This window comes from Cucurbita maxima, unplaced genomic scaffold, assembly GCF_002738345.1.
Source record: "Cucurbita maxima cultivar Rimu unplaced genomic scaffold, Cmax_1.0 Cma_Scf00024, whole genome shotgun sequence".
NCBI lineage: Eukaryota > Viridiplantae > Streptophyta > Magnoliopsida > Cucurbitales > Cucurbitaceae > Cucurbita > Cucurbita maxima.
The window spans coordinates 2,243,459-2,257,238 of NW_019272040.1; the positions used below are offsets into that span (position 1 = coordinate 2,243,459).

Consider the following 13,780-nt stretch of genomic DNA (forward strand, 5'->3'; position numbering starts at 1 on the left):
TCGTCTTTATAATTTGATAAAACCTAAAAAACAATATTTTTAAAAACTTTAAAAACTTTTTAATTTAAAATTTATGTAATTTTAAAGATCAATATAATTTATTTTAAATTTAATATATCCAAAATAAAATAAACATAAATCAAGTTAAATAATAATCCCTTTTAAGTTTATTAAATAATTAATACCTTAAATCTTAATTTAAATAATTATGTGACATCATCAATATTAATTTCGGATAGGATCAACCATATCCTATAAAAATGGAAAGCGTAATCAATTATAAGATATTTATAATATGTCAAATTATCTATTTATAAAATTAAAAACACGATAATCGAGCACATAAAATAAACTCTAGATCTCTCGAAAGATCGTTTTGATTGGATTGAAACGAAAGAGACATTAACAAATAGAGTTTTTTCACGTGCTCGAATTCAAATTCTCGTTTAGATTTTCAGGCTGCGTTGCTTTCGGACCAAAAGACAAAACATTGAAGGTAGACAGAATGAAAAAGATTTTTAATTAGTTTTATGTTTGGTCTCTGTATTTTTAATTTTTTTAATAATTTAGTTCATATAACAACTTGTAGACTATAATTATCAAAATAAAAAAAAGAGAGAGAATTTGAATTGAAATTCCCAAGGATATACTTTGAATCTTCTTCATTTTAATCAAAATTTAAAGCCAAAATATTAAAGTAAACTAAAAACAATTGGGAAAAAAGAAATAATGTTTTTGAAACTCGAGAAAAAAAGAAAAGGAAATTGGGAATAAAGATTTCAATTTCGTTTCTAATATGATCTCATCCGGGTTCCAATTTAATAGTACGTAACATCAAATAGAATTATGTACTGGTCGATATTAAATATGATGCATTAATTCAACTTGGTGGAATAAGATAACATATTCATGAAAATTTTAAAAACTAGAACTTTATATTCAAGTTTATTGGATAAAACATTAATTATTTGTGAAATCTCATATCGGTTAGAGAGAAACAAAACATATCTTACAAGGGTGTAGAAATCTCTCTCGAGTAAACATGTCTTAAAACTGTAAAACCAACGGTAATACTTAATGGGCCAGACTAGACTGAATCTAAAATCAACATGACATACAAGAAAAAAAGAGTTCATATATCCACCCGTGTCCATTTTGGCATGTCCCTAAACCACATCCTAGAAGAACAATATTCAGAAACGTCAACATTCTAATGATTTTTCTACTTCAATAGTAGCTTAAAATATTTACGAAAGGTTATAGATGGTCGGTCTCCACCCTCGTCTTTCTTCCTCCTCCGCCTCCCGTCCTTCTCCGTCCTCCCATAAATACCTAAATAATGTGACAACTTATGGAAAGTCCAAATGTTTTCTCCTAATAGATGGCTAGCTAGTTTTTAACTAGTGGGTTGTCTAGGCATCCACATGCCACACAATGCTAGGAGACAAGGAATAGAGAGAAAAATGAAGAACAATGATGGTGAAAAAGAGTCGAACAAGAACAAGAAAATAAAAAAATAACGTTATGCAGATAAACATATTACACATCAAAGTTTTAAGCATATATATATTAGAGAGTTGAAATATCATCCAGTACATTAAGAAATTAACAAGGCAGTTTGTTTTTTGTTTTTGATTTTGTTTTTTTTTTTTTCCTTTTTTGGTTTTTGGGTAAGTTTCTGAGTCTTGCTACTAAACTTCGTTCATACACTGCAACATCCATTCAGGGTTAATGCTCTAAACAGTTAACGAAGGGATCAGTCACCTCTTACCATGTTTGATTTGATTCAGTGAAGATAACCAGCAGCTTGGTACTGATAAGCATTTCCGAAGTAGTTTCCATGAGCTGCAGGAGCCATGTTGTACATGGCCGAACCGAAGACGGAGGGGCAATGGTTGTCATTGGGGGTCGGGTACATGTATGGTCGGTCATATATGTACTGTGGATATCTATCTGTCACTCTACCATAGAAGTTCTTGTCAGCAACGTTGTTGTTATTGGCGAGGGGGACATAACCTACACCATTGGCACGAGGTCGCTTTGGTTGAGGTTTTGTAGCCTCGGTCACCCTTTTCTTGTCAGCCTTGGCTTTCTCGAGCTGGATAACCCGTTTCTGAAGAGGGTCTACAGGGTACTGCTCTTCGAGTTTGTGCTCTTCAATGCACTTGATTACGGACTTGAGAGCGGTCAGCTCTCTGTCACTAACATCGTTCTGAAATTCGTACAAAAAGAATGAAGGAAAAGAAGAAACATCATATAACAGAGAAAGAAACGAAAATAGAAGTTTCACAATATTGGTCTGTTTTTTAGTTCTGTAGGTTTTTGGTTATTTTATTCGGTTGGAAGCAATTTTATATGACCATAACAAATGGAAAGATTGTCAACTTCTGCGCCCTTATGTTTCTTAACTCTCTTCTTCACCTTCTTTCTTTTTTTCTCTCTCTCTCTCTCTTTTTTTTTTTTTTTTTTTTTTTTTTTTTTTTTTTTTTTTTTTTTTTTTTTTTTTTTTTTTTTTTTTTTTTTTTTTTTTTTTTTTTTTTTTTTTTTCTGTGTTGAGGTTACTCCTACCAACTCCACGGTCTGAAACCACTGGTATTATGAGATCCCACGTTGATTCCTAATAGACACGTTTTAAAAACCTTGAGAGGAAGTCCGAAAGGAAAAGCCCAAAGAGGACAATATCTACTAGTGGTGAGCTTGGACCATTACAAATGGTATCAGAGTCAGACATTGGACGATGTGCCAGAGAGGAGGCTGAGCCCCGAAAGGGGTGGACACGAGGCAGTGTGCCAGCAAGGATGCTGGGCCCTAAAGGGGGGTGGATTGAGGGGTCCTACATCGATTGGAGAAGGGAACGAGTGCCAATGAGGACATGGACCCCGAAGGGGAGTGGATTATGAGATCCCACATCGATGGGAAGGAGAACGAACATTCTTTATAAAAGTGTGGAATTCTCTCCCCGGCAGATGCATTTTAAAAACCTTGAGGGGAAGCCCGAAAGGGAAAGCCCGACAATATCGGCTAGTGGTGGACTTTTATCATTACAATTATTATATTATGTTCCAGCTCCAGCTTAAGTAACCAATATGAGATTCTGAAGCCACTGGTATAGTGGTATTAATCCCAGTAATGATTTTGATTTGATCATGCTCCAGCTCCAGCCCCAGTAACCAATATGAGATTCTAACCTTATTCTTTGATTCAGATTAAGTAACTAAACAAAACTTGGTTAAGAAGGAAAAACCTGTGCAGTGGGGGATGCATTTCCAGGTTTGACTGGAGAAGACGATTTCTTTGCCTCCTTTAGATAGGACTTCAGCAATGGCACTGGAGGGAACTGCACTGTCAGTTCAAATGCAAAAGCCAAATTCACAGCATCAATTTGCCTTCCACTGTTAACCAATACTTCAATGACACCTACAGAAAGACGAGCAAAGAAACCATTAACAAGAGAACGAAAAGCACAAAGGTGAGGCAAATCGCATCCAGACAAGAATAACTAAAATAGTAATGCAAGCATAGTAACTTTCTCGACGTTTTGGCACATATTTTTCAAAATCTCTAGCACCTAATATGTAACGGCCCAAGCCCACTCCTAGCAGATATGTCCTCCTTGTGCTTTCCCTTTTAGGGAAAAGGCGTTTGCTAGGGAGAGGTTTCCACACTCTTATAAAGAATGCTTCGTTCCCCTCTCCAACCGATGTGGAATCTCACATAATATGACTGATGTGGAAGGGTATTTATAGGAGAAGCTAGACAATTATTAAGTCAGGACATGGTCCATTATGAATAAATGACTGACCTGGCATCTTGTCTGATAACCCTAAAGATCGACATAAATCAGCTGCTTGGCGGCGACGGGAGACCATTGGCACGAGCCTGGATAACTCTACATCATTAAAATCAGATGCAATGTCAAAAGTATCCAGAAGCTGCAAAAAGGCATGAGCCTCCAATGAGTTGCCATTACTCGCATCCACATCAAGAGCATCCAGCTTTGGTTTCCATTCTCCAGCGATTTTCTTTGCTTGTAACTTGACTTCAGCTGACATCACTTTAGAAACAGATTCAACATCCATAGTTTTCAGCAAAATGCTTAAACATTCCATCAACATGATGCAGGTTCGGCGTGAACCCAGTAGATCTGAGTTTTTCTTTCCATCCAAGTTTGCAATTTCTCCACTGTAGAAGTTTTCCAGGGAGTTCAAGACCATATAGGCTGGGTTTGCTGCTGCTTTTAGGGCAAATGGAATCTCATCCCTTATTGCAGCAAGGTTCTTTCGGTTGTCTGATATAAATTTGTGCAGCCCTGCTGAGTCCATCTCTTCACATAATTGTACTAATTGAGGATAAGACTTGACCCCGAAGTGTCCATCATCATCAGGAGTATCTTTCACAACTTCTGAGGTATTTTCACTAGTCAAAGAATCAGGTGGTTTATCTACCACATTTGGTTCCCCACTTTGATAGTCATCAGGGCAAGAAGGCGTTTCTGATGCCACCTTCCTAAGCTTATCGCGTGCAATAGCAACAGCAAATGCTGCAGCATCTCTTTTATTTTGAAGACCCTCCAGCGAGGCTTGTTCTTTAGCAAATATAGAAGCTTCACGCTTCTCTAACATTTGACGGGCCTCTGTTGTTTTGGTTGCATATTCCTTTTCTTGGTCTTCTAACTCATCAAAACGCCTCTTCAAGGATTTCTCTAGCCCATGGAAATGTTCTTCAAGTTCTTTCCATTTCAAGTTAAGTGTTAATGTTCTGTGACTTTCAAGCTCAGCAAATGCTTTCTGAAGCTGTTGTATCTTAGAGGTTGTAGAGTCAATTAGCGTTTCAACTGAATGTGTGACATCCATGGCAAAGGAGCTGAAGATGATACGAAGAGAGAGAAGATGTCATTAACAGTCGAATTGGATTTATTAATCCAATTAGGCATCTATTACTAAAATAAAGATATATTATAACAAGCATGAAACAATACATACATACATACATACATGCATGCATGCACATATATATATATATATATATATATATAGAGAGAGAGAGAGAGAGAGAGAGAGAGAGAGAGAGAGAGCTCACACTTAATAAATCAACAATGAAGCGCACATGACCAAGACAACTTTAAGGCAGCCAATTAAAAAATCCATTGAGATCATCAGTTTAAACCACTAAATCCTCATAGAAAAGTACCATATAACTACGCAAGGGAAACAAAAAGGCGCAAATGCATAGGTCGACAAACTTTAAAGCTTTACGCTGCTTTAAGTCCATCCAAGAAGAGGAACAAAATGAAGCTTAGAGTTTGGTTTTCTAAGCACTAAATAAATAATGCTAGGAACTCCACTTTCGTAGAGAGAAATGGAAGCATTTTGAGGGAGCCCTTCGGCACATCAATTACCTTAGAACTCCTCAACAAAGGCCGTAACCACTAATTGTATGTCAACCCTCCATGGGTGTGCTTAGCTGTTGATGAATCAAAAGCTTTAAAATGCACTGAGTCTTACATCTCTTATCAACAACTATTCCAAACCCACAAATTCTCTTCTTTCTTTCCAACCAAACTAACCATGGAATAGAGAAAAAAAAAATCAGCTTGCCCCAACACACATCCTCTACCCAAAAACAGAGGATTCAAAATGATTACTTCTAACATTTTTTGGCTAAGGAACATTTAATCAGAGGTGAAATCATAAAAGGGTAAGAAAACCATATGCCTCAGGAAAATTACAAAAAAAAAAAAAAAAAAAAAAAAAAAAAAAAACTTTTNNNNTGGACAATAAGAGCAGTCGAGCTATAATTTAAAAAAGAGGAGACAATTTAGCTATCAAAACATTGTTCTTTATGCCCAATTTTGAACCAAGGAAATTCAAATAGTCTGTCACAGACAATCCCACACTTCGGAAGCAAATGGAAAAGCCAGAAAAGATGAGTAAGGTCCTCTCCATCACATTTCCACGGGACATGTGCACACCTACTAGCCAAGAAAAAAATGAATCTTCGTGATTTTCAACTTCCACAGTTTGAAATGTAGTTATAACTGTGTGTTAAAGAGTTTCTATTATGTATAGAGTTTGTGTTAGAATTTTGCAAATAGTGAATAAAATGGTCATTTTTTCAACCCAAATGGACATTGAAAGTATAGGAACTAAAATGGACAAAAGTTGAAAGGATAGGAACCAAAATGAACAATCTAAAAGTGAAAGAACTAAAATGAACCGAAGTTAAAAATATAAGGATCAAAATAGGATTTAAACCAACATTGTAATCCACAAAAAACAATCTTATGCTTTGGAGAGAGATTGATCGTTTGGATTAAAGGAAGACAAGCTCACACGCCGATCTCATGTATAAGAAGGGCTCAATGAAAATCTAAATCAAAAGAAGGGGCTCTCCCCTAATCAAATAACCAAAGAAACCATAAGAATTGAGACTGTTATTTCCATTCCATATAATGTTGTTGATTATCTCAAGGGTAGTTACAAGAGTTCACTTGATTTGAACTTGTCTTGTTCACTTATTTTGGTTGGACTTTGAACTTTTTCTGGATAGTGTTACAATTCTCTCCATAAACTCCTAAATTTCTTTGGAATAACGAACTATCTGTTGAATTGTTTCTTCTTATTTTCACCCATCAGTTTCAGCAAACTAGTGTAGTTTGAGCCTATTGCAAATAGTCCAACTTTTCAGTCTTCAAATACACAAAAAGAAAGGAAAGAATTAAAGAAAAAAAAAAACAACAAAATGAACAAGCATACACACCTTTTTAGTGGAGACATTCAAATGAGTTTTTTACATTCTAAGTTGCCAAATTTGAGATAAATTAAAACCCATAAAAGTTAGTCCAGTTTCCATTTCAACGAGCTTCAAAGAGGTAGCAGGGCCAATTGGAAAATACAACATTTTGGATAGTGTTTAATCACTAAGAAGAGAAACATGTGCTATGAGGATCAAAATTTACGAAAATAACCAAGTCATTTGGAACCTGTTTTTCCGAACAAAAATCGGAAATTCTCAACAAAAAAAAAAAAAAAAAAAAAAAAAAAAAAAAACTCCTTGANNGGGTACGACGATTACCCTTTAATGTTGAATATTCTTTACTTCATTGTTAACAAAACTACAGAGAAAATCTATCAGTTTGGCTTCCTAGAGTCGTGATTTTTGGTTTGGGTGATTTATTAATGCGGGATGAGATTTTTCGTTCATTCATTTCATTTGATCTCCTCGTTTTTAATCAGTGGAAACTCTACTCGTTAGTAGACATTTATCAGAAGATGGTTACGGTAATCATAATGCATAACGACCCCTACTGCTACACCAGAGAATTGAAACTAAATTGCATGCAGAAACTTCCTTCACAGCTTCTCATAAATCAAGACCGCTCACTGGATAAACACAGAGTCAAACTAAACATTCTTTCAGATCCTACATAGAAAACGAGCTCGTTTTCAGGAAAAGAGGTTTCTAGATTTCGAATAATTTGCTCTCCATGCTTTCAGTAAGAATCACCAAACTAACCTTCCAAACTACTCTCTCAATACAAGACATAAAAAAAAAAAAAAAAAAAAAAAAAAAAAAAAAAAAAAAAAAACCCTANTTCCACCCTAAACTAAACCCAATCCGACAAAAACAAAACAAACAGATCTTAAAACAGCACCAAACAGAAAACCGATCTTCAAAAACACAAAAATAGCTCAAAATTGGAAAAGAAAACTCCATGATTGAATCCTCGAGAACAGATATTCGCCACAAAAAGCTCCGACAGTGAAGCAAAATCACAGTAAACAGCGCAAATAACAAAAGCCCACAATCAATTGTAAAAGAAACGGATCTAAGTGAGCGAGAAAAATGGAGATAAAAAAGGATTACCCGATCGATGGAGTGAGATATAGAGTAGAAATTACTCCGGAGACTGCAAATAAATGCTTGACCTAACGCATTAAATACAAACATCCAAACCAGAGCGAGAAAGAGAGAAGAGATGAGGGAAGAGAGGAAGCAAAATAGGGGAAAGAGGAAAGTAGACAGCGAAAAGTATTTGTTGCAGGCACTGAGGTACAGCACCAGTCTCTCTCTTTCTCTCCCCTTTTTTCGGGCACTCCCGTTTTTGATATTTCCACTCCCTTCTCTCTTCAAAATAACCTTTCCCTTCTTCACTTTTCACTTTTCAGGTAAAAATAATCAATGTCTCCCCCGTTTTTTACTGCCGTAATTTAATTAAAAAATTACATCCATAAAATTCTGAACCCTAATTTTTTTTTTTTTTTTAATTTATCAATTTACATGATTAAGTTGAGATTTAATTATATTGTACGACCTTAGTTTGGAATTAGGTGTGGCTATATCACAAGCTCGAACGTGCTCCTGCCAAAAATAGCTAATGAGCTTCGGAGTTGCTCTGACTCGACCATGAGAAGCGCAACACTCTAATAACTGATCCTTCAACAAATAAGGGTTTTCAGTGGAACTCTCGAAAACTTTGCGATGACTAATTTATGACGACAGACAACCCGCTGCTACTAATTCCTTCCAATGAGTTAAACGTCATACTAAGTTCCTTCTTACAGAGAATATTTCGACAAAGATAGCTAAATAAGATTGCCCACCTTGAATATGAACATCTATCGTTGATTGAGGTACCAACCTCGAACATTGAGGACGTCGTCTTCGGAGGTTCAGGCTTGTGCCAGGTAGTCAAAAGCGTCGATCCCTACGAGACCGGTGAGGAAGCCTAATTGAATCATACTAGTGATAAATTTATCGTGACTAAAATTTATCAATTGCAAATCTAATGCACAATTACTACCATCCCATGGATGATCGGCTTATCTCCTGAACCTCGTAAACTATTGGTCTGCGTTTTGTTTTCGTTTTCCTAACGCCTCGTTTCTCCCTTTTCCCGAAACACTAACGAAATCTTGGTTTCCTTGGATAGGGGGCAGATAAGAGCGGACATGGGGACTCAGGTCAGGGCGCAATCGAGAGGATTTGAATAGAGATATAACAATATATTTGGCTTTTTTTTTTTTTTTTTCTCCTTTGATGATTATCTATGTTCATCATCCATACCATACCATATTGAATAATTTTTGTTAATTCAACCAAGATTTAACCTAGAACCTCGTTTAAATCATATGCTTCATGTTCGTGTATAAACTTCAAGCTTTGCCGAAGTTCCATTGTTATCGGGAGACCGAAATCTTGGTGGAGTAGCCAATAAGATAGAATTTTCATAATCGTGTGAAAAAACGAAGCCTCGTCATGTCGAAGTGCTTACTGAGTCGAAACAATTTTGCGAGGATTTTTCTCGTGTCGCCGCCAAATTGTTGCCGGATTCATTCTGCTTCTCCTAAAGCCTTTTCCGTCGCCAAATCGGGAAAGATTCAGTCTCTGAATTTGTAAGGATTTTTGGTTTCAATCTGTTCCGCAATTTCGAAATATCTGTTTGCAAGTGGGAATGAAGATGTTTTTGTGTTAATTAGGAAAAAGAAGAAGAGATTGGACGAGATGTGTGTTGAAAGGTATCAGCAGTACAGCCGAACAATCATACAATCATGGATATTACAAGGTAACTTCGATTGAATTTGTCGATGACGATGACGAACTTCAGTTCATTTTCGAATTCCTTCACTTTCTGTGTTTCATAGATGAATTTCTATGCAGGTAAAGTATTGGTAGATGGCAAAGTAGTCAGTAAAGCCGGAACACCCGTCGGCGATAAAGCTAAGGTCGAGATAATTGCTGAAGTTCCTAAATACGTATGTAGGTGATAAAACTTAGCTGAAAACTACCTGTTTTTACCCGTATATATCGATTCTTTATCACCATTAGACTAAATAAAGTATCTGAAGTTAATATAAACTTCTTTTTTTGTTGTAATTTCACAATGTCACGAAATCCAGAGCAGGATTCAAGCTGGAAGCTGCCATTGAACAGCTGGGTGTTGATGTTGATGGTAAAGTTGCTCTTGATGCTGGATTATCCACCGGAGGATTTACCGACTGTTTGCTTCAACATGGGGCTTCATTTGTTTATGGAGTCGATGTTGGCTATGGGCAGGTAATATTTTTAAAACTCCTTCCTTATCTCTAATAGAAAAGTTTGACGAAATTTCATTGATTTGTGCATCTTTCCAATGCAATAAACAATTGAATCGAAGAAGTTGTACTTCAGAAGGGAAATGACTAGAAAGTAAATCTGCTGGCTTAAGAGATAAGAAAATACCATCCAACTAATCAAATATAGTAACAAGTGTATGCTTAACCAATCGGTCGATAAACCGTTGTTTACTGTTGCTACCCTCTATTTATGTGGGAAACTAGCAAATAATGCCTCCCACACTTTCTTCTATTCCACTGTGATACGTCATTGATCTGCAGAATTTTTAGGTTGCCGACAAGATACGTCGAGATGAACGTGTTTGTGTGATGGAAAGAACAAACTTAAGACATCTTGCTGGAGTTCCTCAAAAAGTTGATATTGTGACTCTGGACCTTTCTTTTATCTCTATTCTCTTGGTAAGGTTTCAGTTACTTTTCACAACAGTTTGTTTAATCTAAATTTGATAGCAGGGAAACATTTTTGGTTTTTTAAGCTGAAAAAGCACAATTTTCCTTTCATTTGCCGTCAAGATATTCTTTGGCAAATAACTATTGAGAATACTTTTCCTACTTTATGTACAAATCTGGCTTGGCTGAATATCTGTTTGAACAAATATTTGGTGTTTGTATCACTGCCCCACTGAAGTATTTTATTCTTGACCAGTTCTATTCTCAATGATTTGTGTATATACCGTGTGGCATGCAAAACAAATCTTTTTTCTATGTTGTTGCTCTAAAACATGCTTAGCTGCAGAACTAAATGAAAATTTCCATTTGGATACCAAAAGAAGAAGGTGCAAAAAGAGATTTCATGTCTTAAAAATAAGCTCATATTAATTTGGTAGTTTTCCAATCTTGACATCTGAAATTTGGGGATTAAACGTCTAGGGATGTGGTCGAGGAAATTAGAAGTTTGGGAGTTAGGTGTCTGTAGCTCATTAGTGTGCAGACAAACAACTCTTCCTTGCACAATTCTTCTCCTTTTAAAGTCTTTTTTTCCTTCAAATTAAATAATAGAGTATGAATAATGACCACAGACTTGACGTTTCTCATTGTATTGTAGCTCCTCATTGGCTATCTTATTTTAATCAGTTGGTCTGATCAAATGTAAGTACGGTTTATACCATAGTATAAATTTGATCACCAGTCACTAGCGTCTTGATTTTGAACAAAAGGTCTTGCAATGGTCATTTTAAGACTTTTGTTCTTCTCTTATTCCATTTGTTTGCATACTCTTATTTGTTTATGTATCAGGTCATGCCTGCTGTGGTCAATGTAATGAAGGAAACGTCAACAATTGTTACTTTGGTGAAACCTCAATTTGAATGTCGTCGATCACAAGTAAGAAGGCTCTGAGTTCTTTCTCTTCTTGAGTGTGGCAGTTCCCTTATGTATTGACTGCTTTTTTTGGTTAGCATTATTGCTAATATGTCTAATTAAGACTCAACCACTTTTGTTTAGATGATGTGACCCAATTAACCTAGGTCACTTTCCTCTTCCACCGATTTCAAAGGATGTAATCTTGAAAAGCTAGCAGCCGTTGATGAAGTTTTAAATATGGAGAAATGGTGAATGGGAATGTAAAAGAACATTGACTGAAGAAGTACCGATCTTCCTTTCCTTCAATGATGGCTTTCTTCCATCTTCCTAGTCCCACACTCTTACTGTCACTTAGACTATTAGTCTCAAAAGGGAAGGCTATTCCACTTGGTTTTATCCTTTTGGATTGGAACCCCTTCTTGTAGTTAATCTTGGGATTCCTTTTGTGGGTTTGTGCTGTGTAGACCCTTTCATATTTCTTTCATCTACTACATCTCATCTATAAAGAATTGACCAACATCTTCTTTTTTCAGTTTATTTGCATCAGGCTTAGCTTGTACTAGTAAGAAGGTGTTCCCAAAAGGGGACGAAACCTATCAAGATCTTGTGTGCCGGCTTAGTAGCGGGTAAGCAGAACACATAGCCTAAGCAGAATTTAGTATTCAACCAACCTATGAACTTTTGCCCAAGCTCATCTTTTCCTACAATATCAACGTGGTCTCGAAGAGGCTTCTAGAAAAGAAAAGAGAAGGCTATTTGAGTCGTTTCTTAAATAGAGAGTTAAACATGTCACAGGTGCAATTATGCATAGGACGTCCATGTAATTGGTTGGTAATCCCCATTCATATTAAAACAATTGATGCCAGAAGTGAAAGTTCTGTATGTGATAATCCTAGGGCATAATATCTTGAAAGGTGGCAGGCTCGTGTTAGTGGATGCTGATCTTGACTCGCACCTATGCTATCATTTTATAATCTCCTGATAATCATGGAAACCAGGCATCTTGTAAAAATAGACGAAATTATGATAACTGAGTGATAAAATAGATATCTAACACAATAAGTTTATGTTAACCATTTATTTGAAGATATGGTTTTTTGCAGGTAGGAGGTAAGGGAGTCGTGAGAGATCCACAAGTTCACCAGGAGGTAAACATTTTTCCTTCCTTTATTCCTATTTAATTTAAGATGTTTTGTTCATTTGTACCCTGCTTTGAGTGATAATTCATGTTACTGAAGTTCTCTAATTGGAATTAATTCTTGGTTTATCTTGAGATTGTCACTTCTGAGGTTGAGCACAGTTAATAGATCATCTATGCACTATAAAAAGTTTGTATACATGGTGACACATTATTTAAATTTAGGACACGAACACAACGAACACAACAAAGATACGTTTACTAAAGTATATGTCATTTTTATATAATAAGAACATTTAAAGTTAACAAGGCTATGACACTTTTATGTGATTAAAAAATAGTTTGGTGGCTTTCGCTCTTAAAACTTATTATTTTTGTCCTATATAATTATTTGTCCATTTGTTATTCTTAATGTAACAACCTAAGCTCACTGATAGTAGATATTATCCTCTTTGGATTTTTTCTTTCGGGTTTCCCCTCAAGGTTTTTATTATGAGATCTCATCTCAGTTGGGGAGGAGAACAAATATTTTTTATAAGGGTATGAAAACCTCTCTCTAACAGACGTGTTTTAAAAACCTTGAGGGAAAGCCCGAAAGGGAAAACCCAAAGAGGACAATATCTACAAACGGTGAGCTTGGGCTGTTTCACTGAAACAAGATACATGCTTAACCAATGCAGAATCCTTATGGGCTTTAATTGATAGGATAGGATGAATGAAGAATGTAGCTCACACCATGGTTGTTGAATAATGACTGTAGGTTCTTGAGAAGATCATAAAGGGTGTGGAGAGTTTTGGATTCTGCAGCAAAGGTTGGATTGAGTCGCCATTGAAGGGCGCTGAGGGTAATACAGAGTTTTTGGTTTGTTTTACCAGGACAACACTTTCTGCTGCAAACCAAGATTGATTGTTAGTCCAACCAGCAGTTTCTGGGTTTTAATCTCTGTAATTCACTTAATTGAATGATTGTTCATCTAGTATTTACTTATTTAATATAGAAAATATTCATGCATTTAGTATCTTGAATTGAATGGTATTGAGTAACTATTTGAAACGCAAAATCATTGATGTATCAATTTATTAGTGATGGTTGACATTTTGTTGAGCAAAGAGAACTTAATTGATATATTTGTAAGAACTTCGAAAGTTTAAAGTGGTCTGTTTATTTATTATTATAGTAACAAGTTGTTAAAAACTCTATTGTAATTGAATTTTGGTGCTATTT

At 35.8% G+C, this 13,780-nt stretch overlaps 2 protein-coding genes across 2 annotated transcripts; one reads left to right on the forward strand and one right to left on the reverse strand.

Annotated features, from left to right (window-relative positions):
• Positions 1-1,539: 1,539 nt before the first annotated feature.
• Positions 1,540-8,101, reverse strand: LOC111497555 (FRIGIDA-like protein 3). Its single transcript, XM_023148362.1, has 4 exons — positions 7,867-8,101; positions 3,803-4,863; positions 3,245-3,417; positions 1,540-2,212 (listed from the first exon to the last, which is right to left on the reverse strand). Exons 2-4 carry the CDS (start codon positions 4,851-4,853, stop codon positions 1,787-1,789), a joined length of 1,650 nt encoding a protein of 549 aa, XP_023004130.1. The 5' UTR covers positions 4,854-4,863; positions 7,867-8,101; the 3' UTR covers positions 1,540-1,786.
• A 967-nt stretch (positions 8,102-9,068) lies between these two features.
• LOC111497556 (putative rRNA methyltransferase YqxC) lies at positions 9,069-13,574 on the forward strand. Its single transcript, XM_023148363.1, has 8 exons — positions 9,069-9,395; positions 9,480-9,565; positions 9,661-9,763; positions 9,900-10,056; positions 10,386-10,514; positions 11,352-11,438; positions 12,521-12,565; positions 13,316-13,574. Exons 1-8 carry the CDS (start codon positions 9,259-9,261, stop codon positions 13,460-13,462), a joined length of 891 nt encoding a protein of 296 aa, XP_023004131.1. The 5' UTR covers positions 9,069-9,258; the 3' UTR covers positions 13,463-13,574.
• The last annotated feature ends 206 nt before the right edge of the window (positions 13,575-13,780 follow it).

Excerpts from the sequence above, each read along its gene's own strand:
- LOC111497555 (XM_023148362.1), bottom strand. The coding sequence starts at position 4,853 with ATGGATGTCACACATTCAGTTGAAACGCTAATTGACTCTACAACCTCT. Across the intron at positions 3,418-3,802 it reads GTTATCAGACAAGATGCCAG|GTGTCATTGAAGTATTGGTT; the intron begins GTCAGTCATTTA and ends GTCTTTCTGTAG. Across the intron at positions 2,213-3,244 it reads ATGCATCCCCCACTGCACAG|AACGATGTTAGTGACAGAGA; the intron begins GTTTTTCCTTCT and ends TACGAATTTCAG.
- LOC111497556 (XM_023148363.1), top strand. The coding sequence starts at position 9,259 with ATGTCGAAGTGCTTACTGAGTCGAAACAATTTTGCGAGGATTTTTCTC. Across the intron at positions 9,396-9,479 it reads AAGATTCAGTCTCTGAATTT|GAAAAAGAAGAAGAGATTGG; the intron begins GTAAGGATTTTT and ends TGTGTTAATTAG. Across the intron at positions 9,566-9,660 it reads ACAATCATGGATATTACAAG|GTAAAGTATTGGTAGATGGC; the intron begins GTAACTTCGATT and ends ATTTCTATGCAG.